The sequence below is a fragment of the Phyllostomus discolor genome, chromosome 10 (assembly GCF_004126475.2).
Source record: "Phyllostomus discolor isolate MPI-MPIP mPhyDis1 chromosome 10, mPhyDis1.pri.v3, whole genome shotgun sequence".
Taxonomy (NCBI): Eukaryota; Metazoa; Chordata; class Mammalia; order Chiroptera; family Phyllostomidae; genus Phyllostomus; species Phyllostomus discolor.
Window position 1 is genome coordinate 74,465,954 of NC_040912.2, and position 18,789 is coordinate 74,484,742.

Sequence of the window (18,789 nt, forward strand, 5' to 3'; positions counted from 1 at the left end):
TAAGTTAAAATAAAAAATGGCCCCTGGACCATTGTTGACTTTGATCTTTCTTATGATTTAACGGCAGTGTTTGCTGGCCTTGACTCTGACCCAAGGCAGTTAATGTGAGCTGGGAGGGGGTGGGGATGGAAGTGTGAGGGCCTCAAGGCCCAGGACTCAGGATGTGGGTCAGACAGGAGGTTCTAGTCTCATCAGCCTGCTGCAGCATACCAAGAGCTCCTCCAGGAGGGTGTCATTACCAACAGGAAGGGCTGACCCCAGCTGCGGGGTGGGGTGTAAAGACAGGAAAAGATGACTTTCCATCCACTTAGGACATTTCGAAGGGCTCGATCTGGCCTGAGAGCAGTAGTTCCAGAGGTGTGGTCAGGCTGTCTGTCTGCCTTTAGCAGTCTGTCATGAGAAGTGTGCGGGCCCATTGTGCACACAGTCAGAGGCCTGGGAACCCAGGGCCTGACTGACTCAGTTGGGTGGTGTATACACCCTCTCCGCCCCTGCTCATTCTCAGACTAACTCAAGTTTGGCACAAAGGCTGGCTACACTCTCAGATCCTGACCCTTGGCTCCTCCCCAGAGGCAAAATTAGCTCCCTTCACAGACTGATCCTTCCCTAACAGCCTTTTGGACATGGCCCAGGGTTACACAGCCTCACTCATTGTCACTCATTGTCCTTGAAGGCGTCACTCACCCTAGGGCCAGAGAGCACTTCTGCTCCAGTGCCCTCATCTTCCTACCCACTCACTCAGGACTTCAAAACTCTCTCTTTTATAAACAAGTACATGGCCCTTATCCAGTCCACCCCGAGGCTACAGGTGCTACCCCATAACTACCCTTCAAAGGAGGCATATTAGATGACACTTTGCCTTTAAATGGTCCAGCCAGGCCACAGCTGAATGCTCTGATGGGGGTGAGGACACTACATTTGGAGGCATTTTAAAAAGCTTTTTTTGTTTGTTTTTTGCTTGTTTTTTAAAATATTTTATTTATTTATTTTTAGACAGAGGAGAAGGGAGGGAGAGAGGGAGAGAAACACCAATGTTTGGTGGCCTCTCACACACCCTACACCAGGGAACCCAGCTTGTGACCCAGGCATGTTCCTGGACCGGGAATCAAACCAGTGATGCCCCGGTTCATAGTCGAGCACTCAATCCACTGAACCACACCAGGCGGGGTGGATTTAACAAAGTTTTAAATTTAAAATAACTTTAGATTTATGGAAAAATGTCAAAAGCAGTAGATTTCCATATACCCCATACCCAGTTTTCCCTGTGATGAGTATCTTACATTAGTATGGCACATTTGTCACAATTAATGAACAAATATTAATACATTATTATTAACTAAAGCTTATATTTTATTTATATTTTCTTAGTTTTTACCTCATGTCCTTTTTCTGCTCCAGAATCTCATGCTGGGTACCACACTACATTTAGTCACCATGTCTCTTTCACTTCTTCTGAATACGACAGCTGGGACACTGTCTTTTACAACAGTTCTGTCCTCTCGGGCTCAACCTCGTACTGCAGAGGAGACCATGGACATGAGGAGGAAGGTCAGAGAGGACAACGTGGAGCCTGATCCAGCCTGCACTGTCAATAAAGTTGTATCAGAACAAGTGAAATAACTCTTACAGTGGTGTGAGGAGTGGTGTCTTGTCCTGTAAGAAGAAAAGGCGCCTTGGTTTGCACAGCACTAGAAGAGGAACAGGAGACAGATCAAGAACAAGCCCATGTGGCGGTAAAGGAGACATTAGCGTGTGTGTTACTGAGCAGTTATCAATGGAACAGGAGAGAAAGTGAATACGTATTCAGAGCAAGGCCACCCACGGGAGCAGGGATACACGTCCCCAGAGGAGAGTAGGGACACAGGTACCTCCCAGTATTGCACCCCAAGGTTCCTCAACCTCCAAAAAGATGGGTAAACTGAGGGATAGGCCAGAGAGATGTATCGGGTTCATGTCCCTGTGCCATCAGGGTCAGGACTCCCAGGAACATTAGTCTCCCAGAATTAGAGGTGCCTCTCAGGTAGGGACACTCTCAGGAGTCAGGGGGCATGAATTCTACTCTGTTCTCTATTTCCATCAGTACATTCTCCATTGTTCCTCTATAGGGATCATCTCGCCATCTCTCTCCTCATCTGGGGCCAGGTCAGCCACACACAGTGAACACTCTGCTGATTGTAGTAGGGGAGGAGCAGAGGAAGGAGAACTGATACCTGGGAAAGAAAGGGGTGATCACTCTGAGGCCTTGAGATGGAACTGGCTGGGCCAGGGATGAGGGGTGGAGGGGTGGGAGTCAAAAAACTGATAGGAGGTACTTTTCTAATCCCTTTCTCGTGTCTTCGGATTATTCATCACCCACTTTTGCTTCCTTGATCCTCATGGTATTTTTTAGTAACTTTCTTGAGACATTATTCACATACAAGATAACTCACCCCTTTAAAGTGGACAAGGCCATGGTTTTTAGGGGTCTGGGTATATTCACAAAGCTGTTCAACCATCAGCACTGATTTCAGAACATTTTCATCACCCCCAAGATAAACCCCGTACTCATTAGCAGTCATTCCCTTCTTACCTTCCTACTGCCCAGCCCCTAGCAACTACTCGCCTGCTTTCTATCTGTATGGATTTACCTGTTCTAAACATTTCACGTAAATGGAATCACAGTGTATGTTGCCTTTTTTAGTCTGGTTTTTACACTTAACAGTGTGTTTTCTGGATTGTTCTGTGTTGTAGCATGTATCAGTACTTTCATGGCTGAATAATGTTCCACTGCACAGGTATACCAGATTTTGTGTACCCATTTATCAGCTGATGGACATTTAGGTTGTTCCTGTACTTTGGCTATTATGAAAAATGGTATTACAAACATTTGTGTACAAGTTTTTGTATGAAGTCATCTTTTCAATCCTCTTATATATATAACTAGGAGCAGAATTGCTGGGTCATATGGTAACTCTATGCTCAACTTTTTGAGGACCTGCCAAACTATGGCTGCACTGATTCTTTCACATGGGGAAGAAATAAACTTCTCTGATGTTTCAACCAGTGTTCATTTGGGTTTTTTTTTTTTTTAAGATTTATTTATTTATTTTTAGAGAGAGGGGAAAGGAGGGAGAAAGAGTGGGAGAGAAACATCAATGTGTGGTTGCCACTCACGTGCCCCCCACAACCCAGGCATGTGCCCTGACTGGGAATCGAACCAGCGACCCTCTGATTCAAAGGCCCACACTCAATCCACTGAGCCACCCCAGCCAGGGTCATTTGGGTTTTGATATATGTACAGCTAAGCATAATTATAACTGATACACTTGGCCATTAAGTCTTTAATGTTTTGTGAAGGTACACATACGCTTCAGTTACAGGGTGTTTCTCATCTGCCCAATAAGACTGGAAGTAGTTTGAGAGTAGGGATCATGTTCTTATCTTTCTGCATCTATCAAAGAGCCATACCCCAAACAGAACTACTTCAAGTACTTCTGGATGTATGCATGGATGTGGGGGCTCACACCAAGTCTGAAGAACATACAGAGAGAGAATCAGCACCCTTCTCCCTCTGCGAGTAGTGAGAATGTCATTTCCACACCGTCAGTCACTGAGCTCTACCTTTTTAATCACAGGACACTTTGTTTTCTGTTGAAATTTATATGGAGAGACACTAGGTGTTGCTGCTTTCCCATGAAAAAGAATATTGCTAGGAAGGATCCAGTTGTACCATAAATCTTTATTACCAAGAAGTGAGAAAGGATTTTGATTTTCTGTTTTTTGTGTTTGCCAAAGTTCTTTCCAGATAGAATACTCACAAAATATATTCTGTGATGGGCAGAATTATACCCCCTACAGATGCCCATGTCCTGCTTCCCAGAACCTGTTAGGTTGTGTAGCAAAAGGGAATTACAGTTGCCAATTAGCTGACTTGAAAACAGGGAGATTGTCCTGGATTATCTGGGTGGGCCTAATGTAATCATAGGGTCCTCAAGAGAGGAAGAGACCGAGAGAGTTAGAAGAAGATGTGACTATGGGAGAAAGGCACAGAGAGATGTGACACTGTTGGCTTGTTGAAGGTGGAGGAAGGGGACCGTGAAAAAGGCGCAGGCAGCTTCTAGATGGTGGAAAAGGCAAGGATTCAGAATGGAGCATGGCCCTGCTGGGGCCTGGATGTCAGCCCAGTGAGACACCTTTCAGACTTCTGACCTCCAGAACTGGAAGATAAATTTATGTTATCTTAAAGTCACTGAGTTTGTAGTAATTTGTTATGGCAGCAATAGAAAATCAATACATACACTAATCATACTTCCCCACTTCATCTTTTTGAAAGTATGAATCTACTTCTTAGGAAGAAGTGGGGGGTAGGGGAGCCAGGGGGAGGGTTAGGTGACCGTCCACCAACACACAATTTATCATTGTACTGTACTCTGTGAGCCAGTACGTATGATGTCAGACGTTAACAGTAACTACTTTTTATAGGACTTCGCATTTTCCCAAGAACCTTCATATGTTGTTTGATGTGATCATCACAATAACTTTGAGAAGATAATTGTAAGCGCATCACTTCCTTTTTTGACAGATAAAATCAATGAGTCACAATAAGGTCCTAGACACAGATAATGACAGAATCGGCATCTTGCTTTTCTCTCTTTCAGGACTTGTCCTCAGCCTTTTTGTGTTACTCTTTAAAAGAGCTTGGGTCCCAGGGCGCTAGAAACAAAAAGCCCACTTTCCGAAGTTTCCTATATGTTTGCAGGTTTTCTGCCACCACATGCAGCACTTATGGAAAGAGTTCAAAGCCATTAAGTTCATTGAAAGCTTCTACCATTAGGCTTGTAGATGATGACCTGGAACAGGCAGACCTGCCATTGTAGCACTCGAGGGTCCCAGGGCAAATGGAGCCCTCAGACACCTGAAGCTTCTTCCTTCAAGTGGTTACTCCTCACTGGCTCTCCCCTCCAATCCAGTCTCTACCTTCCTATGAACCTTGAAGACAAGGGATTCATCATTTGAATGATACTAAGAATCTCAGGCATGAAATCATCCCTCTGGCCTGTCCTACTCTGTACAGTGAAGAAATCAGACACCTTGTCCAAGTACCAAATCAGTATCACCAATGGGGGGTACATAATGACTCCAGATATGCTGTTCTGAGATCACATCACTAATATAATATTCTGGCAGGCAATGTATAACCTGAATCTAATCATGAAGAAACATCAAGCTAAAAATGAGGCACTTTCTATTTTTAAAAAAGGGGGCAGGGCTGTATTCCTTTAAAATGCCACTGTTGCCCTGACTGATGTGGCTCAGTGGGTTGGGTATCATCTTGCAAACTAAAGGGTCACTAGTTCAATTCCCAATAAGGGCACATGCCTGGGTTGTAGGCCAGGTCCCCATTTGGGAGCACGTGAGAGGCAACCAATTTAATGTTTCTCTTGCTTCAATGTTTCACATTGATGTTTCTCTCCCTCCCTCTCTCCCTCCCTTCCCCTCTCTCTAAAAATAAACAAAATCTTTAAAAAATGTCACTATCATAAGAGACAATGAAAAAGTAAGGAACTCTTCCAGATTCAAGGAGACTAAAGACATGATAACTAAATGCAATGTGTGAACCTAGACAAGATCTTTTACTAGAGGGGGTAAAAAAATCCTATAAAGGATACTGGGTTGATTGACAAGTTGGCAAGCAGATGGTGGATTGTATTATAGAATTGTACAAAATTGGTATTTTCAGTCTCTTGTTCATTCATTCAGCTACTTATGTGCTGGGATGTTAAAAGTCCTGATAGCGCAAAGATGAATGGAGCCATCGGCATGACTTAGAGGGATTTATAAGGTAGTCAAGGAGACAGAACATTTAAAAATGAAAGTACAAGAAATCACTGTGCTCGAGGTCAGTTTGAAGAAAGTGCTAAAGGACCTCAGCGAAGGAAGTACCCAAGTACACATGGGTATCAGAAAAATCAGCATAGCGGAAGAGATATTTCAGCTGAGTCTGAAAGGATAGGGCCATATTTCAGAGAGCTGGGATGGGACAGAGGTAGGACTTTGAAGGTCGAAGGAACAGTGTACTTAAGGATCCTAAGTTTGGCAAGTGTAAACTGACCAGGTGATAGAATGTAGGCATTCAAAACCAACACAAATACCCTTGGCCTCCAGACTGGTCTCATCTCAGCTAAGGCTTCAAGTTGGGCAGATATCCCAGTGGATTATACAGGGCAAGGTGTCTCCCATGCACCTGTGAAATTCCCTAGACTGAGGCTTCATTTTCAGAGACCTGATAGCTGTTGAACTAAGGGAATGGCAATAGACCCCACCCTAAATAAACTAACCTCAAAACATTTTGACTGTGTAAACAGCAAAGCCTCAGTTTACAGAAAGTTTATGTGGACTTCTGCTCAAGATGGAGTAGGTAAACACACTTCACCTTCTTGAGCAACTACAGCAAAAATTATAAATAGACTACAAAATAAATACCACCCAGATTTGTCAGAAAATCAAGCTGTATGGAAATCCAACAACCAAGGATTTAAAAAAGCCACATTCATCTGGATAGGTAGGCGGGATGGAGATGGGAAACACATGGAGAGGCACAGAGATGCAGAAGGGTGGTCCCACACGCATGTGTGGTAGATAAAATCAAGAGGGATACCTCAGGAGCAAGGGATCCTAGCCCCAGAACAGACCACCCAGCCCAGGGTTTCAGCACCAAGAAGGTAAGTCCCCATAACTTCTGGCTATAAAAACCAATGGGGGTTGGGGTGGTGGAATAAACTGCAGGATTCTCAGGAGACTCCTCTTAAAGGGCCCACAACGGGCTTAGGACTTAAACAGACACACTTCCTCTGGGCAACAGCTGGAAGGGTACCAGTGGCATAGAGGGAGAAACTGAAGTGACTGGCAACAGAGTGAGAACTGGGAGACAGCTTCTTCCTGGGCAAAACTCCAGAGGCCAGGCAGCGGCATTGTCCCCTCTCTAAGCCCTCCCCCACACACAGCCACAGAAGCACAGAGCCCTGACACGGGTTGCCCAACCCTGGTGATTACCTAAGTCTCCACCCCATACAACTTCCAAGTGTGCTTTTCTACAATAGGCCATACTAGTAAGACAGAGAGTCAAAGCAGCTCTATCTAATACAAAGAAACAAACAGGGAGGCTGCCAAATTAAGAAGAAAAAGAAATATGGTCCAAATGAAAGAACAGAACAAAACTCCAGAAAAAAAAAAAAACCAGAACAAAATGGAGTAAGCAACCTATCAGATGCAGACTTCAAAACGCCCTGGATTCTTAAGGAATTCATTGGGCACTTCAAGAACATGAAAAAGACCCAGGCAGAAATGAAGTTTACATTAAGTGAAATAAAGAAAAATCTACAGGGAACCAACAGTGGAGGAAATGAAGCCAAGAATCAAATCAATGTTTCAGAATATAAGGAAGAAAAAAAAACAACCAACCAGAACAGCAAGAAGAAAAAAGAATTTAAAAAAATTAGGATAGGCTAAGGATCCTCTGAGACATCTCCAAACATACCAACATCTGAATCATAGGGGTGCCTAAGGAGAAGAGGAAGAGAAAGAAATTGAAAATCTATTAAAAAAATAATGAAAGAAAAACTTCCCTAATTTGGAAGGAAATAGTAAGTCCAGGAAGCACAGAGAGTTCCAAACAAGTTGGACCCAAAGAGGATCACATCAAGACACATCATAATTAAAATGCCAAAGATTAAAAATAGAGATTCTTAAAAGCAGCAAAATAAAACCAGAGAGTTGCCTACAAAGGAGTTCCTATAAGACTGTCAGCTGAAAAGAAACTTCAGGCTAGAAGGGAATGGCAAGAAGTATTCAAAGTGATGAGAGGCAAGGACCTAAAATTAGATTACTCTATCCAGCAAAGCTATCATTTAGAATGGAAGGGCAGATAAAGTGCTTCCCAGACAAGGTAAATCTGAAGGAGTTCATCATCACTGAGCCATTGCTATATGAAATATAAAAGGGAATCATATAAGAAAAAGAAGATCAAAACTATGAACAATTAAAATGGCAAGAAATTCACAACTATCAACAATTGAATCTAAAAAACAAACTAAGCAAACAAGCAGAACAGGATCAGAATCACAGATATGGAGATCATTTGTAGGGTTGTCAGCTGGGAGGAGGAAGGAGGTGAATGGGGGAAAAGTTCAGGGAATAAGCACAAATTGGTAGATACAAAATAGACGGGGGGTGTTAAGAACAGTATAGGAAGTGGAGTAGCCAAAGAACTTATATGCATGACCCATAGACATGAAGTGAGGTGGGGAATTGCTGGAGGGAATGGGGGTATGAGGCAGAGGTGGGCAAAGGGGGAAAACTTGGGACAACTGTAATAGCATAATCAATAAAATATATTTTTCAAAAGTTTATGTGTAATCTACATTTAAAAACTCATATTCACATAAAGTTGTATCAGTCTTCAGAGTCATCCTTTCAGGTATGAAAGAAAATATTTAGTCCTTCAGGGGGAGCTCATAGGGATGGGTGAATCTACACTAAGCCAGAGATGGTCTCATTGCAAACGTTAAGCTCGGCACAGGGTTTGCCTCCTTACGAGGGTCATTGGCCTCCAAGTGTCCCTTGCTTTTCTGGCCCGAGTTGATGTGTATGTTACCCAGCAGATCTGGGTACAGGAAAAACAGGCTGTCACTACTCAAACTCACATAAAACCGACTTGCAACAGAGCCCATTTCATAATTTTCAGTGTGAAAGAGCTCTGCTGCTAGGAAAGAAGGAGGCTTCTGGGAAACTATAAGGTAGGAAGTTGCCACTGAAGAGAGGACTACCTGGACAAGGACCCTTTCTTCCCCAGGCCAGGTGGGAAAGGCAGCACCCTAAATGTCTCAGAGCCACACATTTTCAGTATTCCACGGTGCCCTCTGCTGGAGGACAATACAGACAGCAGAAAGGGCACGGGCCATGGTTCAGATCAGATGAACAAACGTGTTGAATCCTAAGTCTGCCATTGGGCAATTCATCTCGCCATGCCTCCCGTTTCCTCATCTGCAAGGCAGATATGCTTCACAAGCCTGTTGTAAGAATTAGTAAAATAAGGGGGAAAATACAGCCATCTGTTGCATAGCAGGCACTTGATCAAAGAGTCGTTATTTTTCCTTTTGTCCACATTTATGGTTAAAAAACACAGGACTTGAACCCAGAGGAGCTCAATCTAACTTCCAATTCTGCCCGTTAACATTCTTGGGAACAAAGCAGCACAGTTTACTACCTATTTTGCTTCAGGTACTGTGCTGGTTCTTTTTCCTTAATCTGAGGATATAACCTAGAAATTGATAGTATTTTCCCCCACTGTAAGAAAACTGAATTCAGAGAGATCATGTATTTATCAAGGTCATACAGCTGGCAGGAGATTGGACTGAGATTTCAACCCAGAATGTCTGAGTCTGGTTTCTTACTCCCAAGTTCATCAATAACCAGGCTGCTCCAGAGAAGCAGGGAGGAGAGTGAAAGGGGAGTCGAGGCGGTTGAAGACTGAGTAAAGTGGCCCATTCGTTAGTGTCCTATTTCCAATTTCCAGATCTGCTAGAAGTTACAGTTGGAACACACTGTAGCAATAACTGTCGCTCAGCCCTCCTTTAGTTAAATAATTGAGTTCTAAAACGAGCAGTCCTCTAGAACCTGGGGAACAGAACAGCTCGAGGGCTCTTATGAAGAATCTGTGTTGCCTGTTTAAGTCCACAGAGTAGCAGCGTTGCTTCGCTGCAATTCATAGCTCGAGACTTGCTCTCCATTTGAACCAGCTCAGTTAAACCTGGACATCAGTCTCTCCACCCCTGGAAATCATCTGTGGAGACAGACCCTGACCCTCAAGTCCTGAGATGACAGGAGCACACACAGATCAAGCAGGCTTTGGGGTTATTCAGACCTGGTTCAGATATCTATCAGTTACATGATCTTGGGAAAATTTAACTTCTGTCTCTGCTTCCTTATCTATGAAATAGGGGATAGTGGCGCCAGTGGGGAGTAAACAATAATAATGTGTCTAAATTACAGCTCAATGTGGTACTGCTGTCCCACTCCACAAGAGTTAGCAAAACACCCTGGAGTAGCAGCTTCTCAGGACAAGGACAAGAGCCTTAGGGTTTGGGGTAACAGACGGGAACTTACAGCATTAAGGGCATGACATATGGACATTTATTTCCTCAAAGGTACCCAACCAGGGGGTTAGGGTGTGGGAAGGGGGCAGCAGAAAGCCTATAGTTGTCAACTTGCCTTCCTGCCACATTCTCCCCCTCTCTCCTCTGACTTTCCTCTAATTTATGTGGTAATAACTAAACAAGGTTCAGTCTCATCCCCTTACTGACACACCCTGCCCTGACAGTCCAGGACCAAGGGAAATTTATTTTTCTCTGACTGAGTCTGATCTCAATTCTTTCTTTCTCTCCCTTTCTTTCCCAAGGGTAGCTAGCACAGGCAAACCAATAAAATAACTGAAGCTTATTTGGCAGGGAGTGGAGAGACAAGGAACTTGCATGACTTTAAGTACAGGAAGGAACTGAGTCTTTTCATCCAAGTTGGGAGCATTCACAGCCTTATGTATATGGATACTTAAAATTATTAATCAGAAAGTGACTTGCTTCATGGCCATTTGGTATCTTCTCACAAGTCAAAAGCACAGGAATTCTTAGTCCCAAGAAAGCAACTGTGATTATGGATCTTTCTATCCTGTTCAAAATCAACTAGAAATAACAATGGTTCATCCTACACTGAAGGGAATCAGTAAGAAAACTAAATGATGATGATTAAGTTTAGCTTGATATCCTGAGAAACTTTTCTGGGACATTATGTATCCTGATTTGAAGCACAAAGACAGCATTCCTAAAGAGATTACTTCTGAAGTTTAAAGCAGTAACTATCGAAGTTTCAAGCCCACTCACTAAACACGAGACAGCTTTCTCCAATATAGCTGCCTGCACACAAACACATACACACAGAATTCGGACTGAAAAAACACGGTGTTGTAATTGAGGTAGTTAAAGCATTGAGGTATTCATCCCTAGATTCAGGCTCGTGGATTTACCACTTACATTCACACTATTTGTGTCCAGATAAATATGTACCATTAAGAAAGCACACAGGTCACCCTGGTTAGTGTGACTCAGTGGATTGAGTGCCAGGGTGTGAATCGAAGGCTTGGACAAGGGTTTAATCTCCGAAATATATAAAGAACTCACTCAAGTCCACTCCAGGAAGACAAACAACCCAATTAAAAAAATCAACAAAGAGCCCTGGCTGGTGTGGCTCAGTGGATTGGGCGCCAGCCTGTGAACCAAAGGGTTGCCAGTTCAATTCCCAGTCAGGGCACATGCCTGGGTGGTGGGCCAGATCCCCAGTTGATGTTTCTTTCCCTTTCTCCCTCCCTTCCCCTCTCTTTAAAAATAAGTAAAATTTAAACATATATATACATATTTTTTTTAAAAAAGCACACAGGTCAAGTTGTTCGGGTTTAATAAATCCATGGTTTATGTCATTAACATTTGAACACATCGTCACTTCTGTTCCATTAAGTCTGTGCACTGTTTGCCATTTGTAGACAGCCCAGGTCACCCTGCTTCCCAATCGGAACATTTAGTCAGAGCCTTCTGCACCCCAAACCCTCACAAAACAGCGCTCTATGATGAAATAACAGAAAGACAGACTAGTGCAGTGAGTGGCAAAGCATTGGTCTTTAGGGTCCAAAGATTTCTAAAACCAGAAAGCGCAGATGGGGGCAAGGAACAGAGAAACTGATACTGTCTGAACCTGACTTTTCTGAGTCTCTCCTTTACAGGCAGAATGAATCCACTTATGTAACACCAAATGTAAGAAAGCCTACAGAAGGAGGAAAAGTTATAGTAACACCAGTGGGCAGATGAGGGCTGTGGACTAAAACTATATTACCTCCCTAAGGAGTGGGCAAATTACCCTGGTGACAGGAACCCATGAACACTTGGCTTGTAGAGATGTGAGGACGAAGCCAGAATGCCATCCGCAGAGCAGCAAGTACCCCAGCTCAGCCTCGGCTGAGCTTCCACCACTTTCCTGTGAGGGTCCCAGCAATCTCCTGGAGTCTTCTATGGCAAACCTTCCTCCTTTTCCCTATAAATCTCTGAGCTAATTCCTTGCATCCAGGCAGGATCAGAGTTTACCAATAGAACTTCTCTCTGCAAGAAATTAGGATTTTTTTTTTCTTAGTGGAAGTTCAACACTGAAGAACAGATAGCAGTCACTCACTCACAATCTCAGGCCAACCTTAGGCAGGCTGGTTAAGGCAGGGACAAGTGTGCAAGGTCTATTATAACCCTACCCAGGCTCAAGGCAGGTCATCAGGAAATTCCCAAAATCAAACTGGTCAAAAGTGGTGTGTTTTGTCTAGATTGATTAGGTTGTATCCAGCCCTAACTAGACCAAGCTTCCCAGTTCTAGGATGAACTCACTGTTTCTTGGCCCTTTGGACTGGTGGACAATCTGTCACCATTTCAAAGTTCCTGGTGCCTCTCCAGCCTGGATTTGTGTCCCCAGATAATTGGGGCAGCAGTGGACCAGACTCAGGTTGTGATGGTGAAGAAAACTGCTGGTCCTTGTGCATGATTAGAAATTACCTGAGCTCCCGTTGGAGTCACACTTACTCCTAGTTCTCCACTAGAAGCATAATATTAAAACAAAAAAGTCTTATTTCCAAATATTCTCACCACTTCCCCAATGTCTGCACTTCTCAATCCTTACCTCTCCCCCTATTCCTCCTCACACACATACCCTACCATAAAATGTTGTCCCAACACTTCCGGCATCTCTAGGGCATAAAGATTAAGTGGAATTAATGGTATTTGGCAGAAAATTCCACCCCACTTTGAAGACTCCTCCCAGTTCAACAAAATAAGGGGAAAAAAATGATAAGGTAAGAGAAGAGGCAGTAGAAACCAAAGCCTGTCCCTTCCCACATAAGAGGCACGGATATTTCAGGAGTTAGTGAAAATGGCATCATCTCTTGCCAGAAAGCCACCAGCTACCACCGGGTGGGAGCTGCATTATTACTTGTTTCTCCTCTGGACTGAAATGCAAGATAGTCAGGATGGCTGTGAGTGTCTGCTGGCGGCCCAGGCTGTCAGGCAAGGTCAGGAAGCGGTAGATGATGTTTTTGAGGTACTCCAGGTTGGCTCCCTCCCTACTCTGGTCCCTGATGTTCTTCTCAATGTGGCTCTGCAGGACTCCAACCTCCTCTCGATGCCGCTCCTCCTCCTCCAGCAGCCGCTCCTGCAGCTGATGCACCTCCACCTCCAGCCTGTGTTTCTGCTTCCTCAGCAATGTAATCTCCACCTCCTTGCGGGCCAACTGCTCAGCATACAGGAAGAAAGTGGGTTCATTGGCCGCAGCAAGTTCAAGTGCTTGGGTCAGATTATCTGGGGAAGCTGTGTCAACCGGGTCCCCAGGACCCCCACCACCAACAGGGCTCCTGCGTCCAGGCAGCACAGAAGACAAGGCCAAAGACCGCAGTTGTTCTAGCTCCAAGTCCTTCTCTGCCAGCACGGCCAGGGCACGGTCCCGCTGCTTGTGCAACTCCTCCTCCAGTTTCAGTGTGCGGTCCCTGAAGTCCAGCTGGCTCCGCTCCAGCTCCTGCCGGTGGTGATGCTGCAGCCGGGCCAGCTCCTGCTTCCAGTCCTCAGCCTCCTGCTGGTGCTGGCGCTCGAGCTCGTCACAGGACAGCCGCAGGGAGATATACTTCTCCTTCAGCTCTGCAAGCTGTTCCTGGGCTTCCTCCAGCTCCTTGGCCAGGTTACCGTCTTTGGTGTTCTTGCTCTTGAGGACAACCTGGGCCCTCATCTTGTACCTCTCAAACTCTTCCTTCAGCTGTTTCAACTCCTGTTGGTAGTAAAGCGCAGTTGCCTTCTCCCCATCGGCAGCCTCAGAGCTGGGCATAATCTCCAGGTCGCAAAGCTTCTCTACATCCAAAGTCACCTGGCTTTTCCTGGCTGCCACTTGCAGTAGCCTCTTCAGCTTTTCCATCTTATCCTTCAGGACATTGACATCCAGATTGGACTCTTCTGTGTGGCTATCTAGAGGGGACCGACTGGAGACTGCAAGGGCTAGCGTCTTGTTCTCCAGGTCCAGCTGCAAAATGCGCTCCTTCAGCTTCTGGATGGCCAGCTGATCCTTCTGCTTGGCTTTCTCATAGGTGCCCAGCAGTTCCGACACCTCGGAGATTTGATTCTCCAGGGCCGCCACCCTCTGCTCTTCCAGCTGAGATTGCTGGCGGAGTTGATCCTCTACAAGGGCTGTCTGTAAAACAAGGGAACAATGAGAAACGCATCCAGAAAAGCCACAAAGCCCTATGGGAAACTTTGAGAAAGCAAGAGAGGGAAGCAAAAGGATGGGACTGACCTGGGCAGAAATGGGAATTGGGGATTTTTCTGTTGATCTGGGAGCTAATAAAAGTCCCTATATCCTGCTTGGGTTCTGCTCCCAGTCACACGTTATACCAATCAATATTAAGAACATTTGTATATCTGTTTTTATTCTGCTTTAGTGCTTCCACTTTCTCCTATCATACACTGAACTCACATATTAAATGTTATCCTTGTTTATCATGTACTTCCCCAAATCGTTTTAAGAAATCAGATGACATTCTTTTCCTCTTCCAATATTCTTGGAAAGTTCAAAACTGAATTGGAACTCTCTCCACATGGAACAAAAGCTCTGTACAATAGCATGTCTTTATAGAAGAGGCAAATCTTGACTGAAAGCAATTACAAAAGGTTGCTTCTTCAGAGAAAATTCCCATTGCCTTCTACATATAGGCATATACCCACAAGCAAACACACTACCTCTCTGCACAGCTGCTACAATACTGCTTCACCGAGCACAGCTGGCAAGGTGCCAATGCCCAGAGGCTCAGAGCTGTCTGGCTCCAACCTGGCCTGCGCTCAGAAGCTCCCCATCCTTTTGGAAGCACACTCTGGGCTACTGTCAACACCACACAGAACAGGGATTCCCAGCACTCACAAACCAAACTTTTAAAAGCATCAAAAACTGACAGGGCAGCCCTGTCTGGGTAGCTCAGTTGGCTGGAGTGTTCACCAAAAGGTTGCAGGTTTAAGCCCAGGTCAGGGCACATACTTAGGTTGCAGGTTAGATCTCCAGTAGGGAGGGGTGTGTATGGGAGGCACCTGATAGACATTTCTCTCTTTCTCTCTCCCTGCTGCCTCCACCCAAATCAATAAACATCCTCAGGTAAGTATTAAAAAAAAAAAAAAACTGACAGAGCAGCCACTTAGATCTAACTATCAAAGGAGAAAAAAAAACCTTAATATTTTCCACTTCAGGCTAAATGACTATTTGAAGGAGATGAAGATAATTACCTTCCTCATTTCCTGCTGCAACTGAGCCTGGAAATGGCTCTTGAGGCAGGCGGCCTCTTCCTGAAGCTCCTGCAGCCGGGGGTCTGGCTGATTCTTCTCACCTCGAAGAGCCTGCAGCTCACCTTTGAGCTCCTCCACCTCCTGGGTCAGCTGTTTAGTCTGCAGTTCAAACCCTTCCATCTGACCAGCAGCATATGCCTGCCCGGCCAGGGCTTCTCGAGTCTCTTCTAACTGAAGCTCCAAGTTTTGGCGCTGGGTTCTCTCCTCCTGCAGCAGTTTCTGGAGCTCACGCAGCATCAAGGCATGGTCACTCTGCTCTTGGGCCCGATCGTGCTGTTGGGTGATAAGTCGGGCTTTGGTTTCTGCTACCTGCTCCTGCAGCTCCTTCAATTCTCCCTCTAGACGGCCCCTCTCATCCTCTGCCTTTTTACAGGCATCTTCTAAGTCCTGTTTCATCTTCTTCTTGTCAGCCAGGTAAGAAGCTTCCATGCGGGACTTCTCCTGGGTAACTGTGGCCAAAGAGCTAGTCAAAGTAGCCAACTGGGTCTTCAGCTGGTGCAGTCTTTTGTCCACCTCCCCACCTGCAGATGGTCCCTCCCCACTGCTACTGCTAACACCACTTTCCGAACCACTGGCCTCTTCGGACTTGAGAGGTGGTGGTCCACGGGCCAGTCGGTCATCTTCTGCCCCAGCCTCACTCTTGGTGCTAGTAAGACTGGCTGTGGTATCCAAGCTGGTGGCGGTCCCAGTGCTATCCTCGCTGTGAGTGGAGTATCGGTCATCCACGGCGTCAGGACAGGTGAGGCCTGGAGGCTGGACATCTGCGAGACCCACATCTGCTTCGTGGGATACCGACAGCACCTTGATGCTGGCCTCTAGAGCCTCTTTCTCTTTCAGTAGGCTTTTATAGGCGCGGACCACATCCTTGAGACGTGCCTGGTACTGGTTGAGCTGCTTCTTCTGGGTCTCAATGGTCTCCAGCAGGTCCTTTTTGCTGGGCCCGCCCCCGAAATTCATCCCAAACTTCTCCATGAGGATTCACAACTGGTTGTTCCACGTCAGCGTTCGGGCAGCCTGGTAGAGGGTCGCGAAGACGCTGGCGGACGTCGTCGTCTCCGAGCCCGCAACCCTGCTCCTCCCAGCCGTCCGATACCGACGTGGGACGGCAGGGCCGCCCAGCGGAGCGCCCGGGAGTTCCAGGCGCTGGGGGCGGGGGCGGGCCCTATCCTGAGGCGGGGCGACGCCAGCACAGAGGAGCACACTTCGGGTCTTCCCCGCGCTGTCCCAGAAGCCCGCGTTCTCCGCTCGCCCGGGCCACAGCAGCCCCGGCCGACCCAGTGCCCACGGTCCCGAGGGTTTAAACTAATCCCAGCCCCACCACGACTTCCTAACTACCGCGGCCAGTCAAAAACGCTTCCGGGTCCGCTGGAAGTGACGACAGCACGACGCCACAGGCTCCGCCCTCAGTGGGCACGCAGTGGACCTGACTACTTCAGCCCGCCAGTGGGAGGTCACCTGTTGAGAATCTACGTGGCTGCAAGTCGACCTTAGCAGAGCGAGCACAAGTTGAGGACGCACGAGTGGTGGTTTCGTGTCGCCTCAGCTTGCCATCAGGCCACGATCAGCAAAGGACAGCGTGACGTGGCACTGAGTCCTTACTAAGTATTCGAGATTGACAGGTGCCCATTATCAGTACCTTTGTCCCTAAAGAGCAACAATTAAGAGTCTCATTTAGACCACGAAAACGGTACCCTTTTATAGGACAACGTTTGGCACCTAGTAGGTGTATTACAGTATAATTAGCACCCTTTCTGAGTCTGCTGAGTTAATGCAACAAATGTTTGTAGAGGGCACCCTATAGCCAATATGTCTGCTCCAAGTGCGAACTATATTCCAGGAGCTTCACAAGAGTTTTACTATGTAGTCTTTGCAATAATTCTGCTCAGTGAGTGTGGAAACAAGGTGCAGAGAGGTTAAGTAACATACGCAAGGTCACTCTGTATGTTTAGGAACGCTATGCTGATCAATACCACTCAACATACCGAATGCTGTGCCAGATGACCACCATGAAGAGACAAGGTCCTGTCCTCAAGAAGCTCACATCCAGTGAGGAACTGGGCATGCAAATGCAAGTCCTGCCATCATACCAGTATACATAAGTATATTTAAAGTGAAATGGAAGTTAGGAGCAAGACCTATCCAGGGGAGGCAGAGAAGGCTCTCAGGAAAAATCTTTTGGGATTTGAAGGATGAGGAGTGATTGCCCATCTAACTAGAGAGGAGAGAAACAAGCATTCCAGGCAGAGGAAAAAGATTGCAAGGACTCCTAGGGCATCAGGGAGCCTGGCTTACCTGGAAAGCATTGAGTCATCTCAAGGTGGCAGTTTAGGGTATGTGTGAAGGAGGTGGCAACAGATGGGGCTGGCATAGTAGGTGGGGACCCAAATTAAAGCATTTATATTTTGTCCTGGGTGATAAGAAAACACTAGATTTTAATCACAAAAGTGGCATTATCAAGAGTTGTATGACTAGGTGGTCTCACAGGGAGACCTGTGAGGAGGCTCCTGGTAATTCATTCATGGGAGGAGATGGTAGTGAGATAGGGCAGTGACGGCAGGGATAAAAAGAAAGAGATTAATAAAAGAGCTAAAGATGTACAACTAACCTGACTTGTTCACCACTAGTTATATTATTATACTGGAACTCTTTTAAATGTACTCTTTGGCTTTGTAAAAGCCTTCTTAGGAATACAAGTCTATCACTAAAGGGTAAAGTCATGCCCTTCTATCTAGTGCCCAAAGTCTGTTCTCTCTACAGGCCTTGCAGGTCAGGGTGGGCCAGGCTCTGGAGGTCTGTTCAGGCCCAGCTTCTTAGAGGCCCAGGTACCATCCAAATGCATTATATAAAATATTCAGGTATGCTATCTCATCAGTTTAATCTTCACCATAACTTCATGAGATTGGGCAAATATTAGTCTCCATCTGTAGTTAAAAATGACAGGTTGTGAGGATTGTTGAATGCAAGCCCTCAAAACAAAACAAAACCACAATGAGGCAGAACTGACATATGAAGTGAGACCCAGAACAGTGGCACATATGGGGATTCAATATTTGTTGAATAAGTGAACCAGGTTCTCTGATTCCCAGCTCACCTAACCACATCTAGTCCATAAACAGTTACTTTTAGGTTACTGGGATCCAGAATGAGCAATCCACCTGCCCTTGCTCCAGTGCACAACCTATCAGTTAAATTCAACCCAACAAGCATCTGTTAATCAAAAGTCCAACACTGACCCGGTTTCTGCTATCTTTCTACTTCTGTTCAGATGCTGAGTGGGGAAATTATACTGGTAAAGCTATTTGGGTCTAAGGAGGCAAGATCCTCATAACACCCTGGATAGGTGTGCATTAATAATCTA

The 18,789-nt window shown here is 45.7% G+C and overlaps 1 protein-coding gene across 1 annotated transcript; it reads right to left on the bottom strand.

The window, feature by feature from the left end:
- Positions 1-11,467: 11,467 nt before the first annotated feature.
- GCC1 (GRIP and coiled-coil domain containing 1) lies at positions 11,468-16,909 on the bottom strand. The gene is made up of 2 exons (XM_028525314.2): positions 15,372-16,909; positions 11,468-14,292 (listed from the first exon to the last, which is right to left on the bottom strand). The coding sequence occupies exons 1-2, from the start codon at positions 16,401-16,403 to the stop codon at positions 12,997-12,999; spliced, it is 2,328 nt and encodes a 775-aa protein (XP_028381115.1). The 5' UTR covers positions 16,404-16,909; the 3' UTR covers positions 11,468-12,996.
- Positions 16,910-18,789: the final 1,880 nt, after the last annotated feature.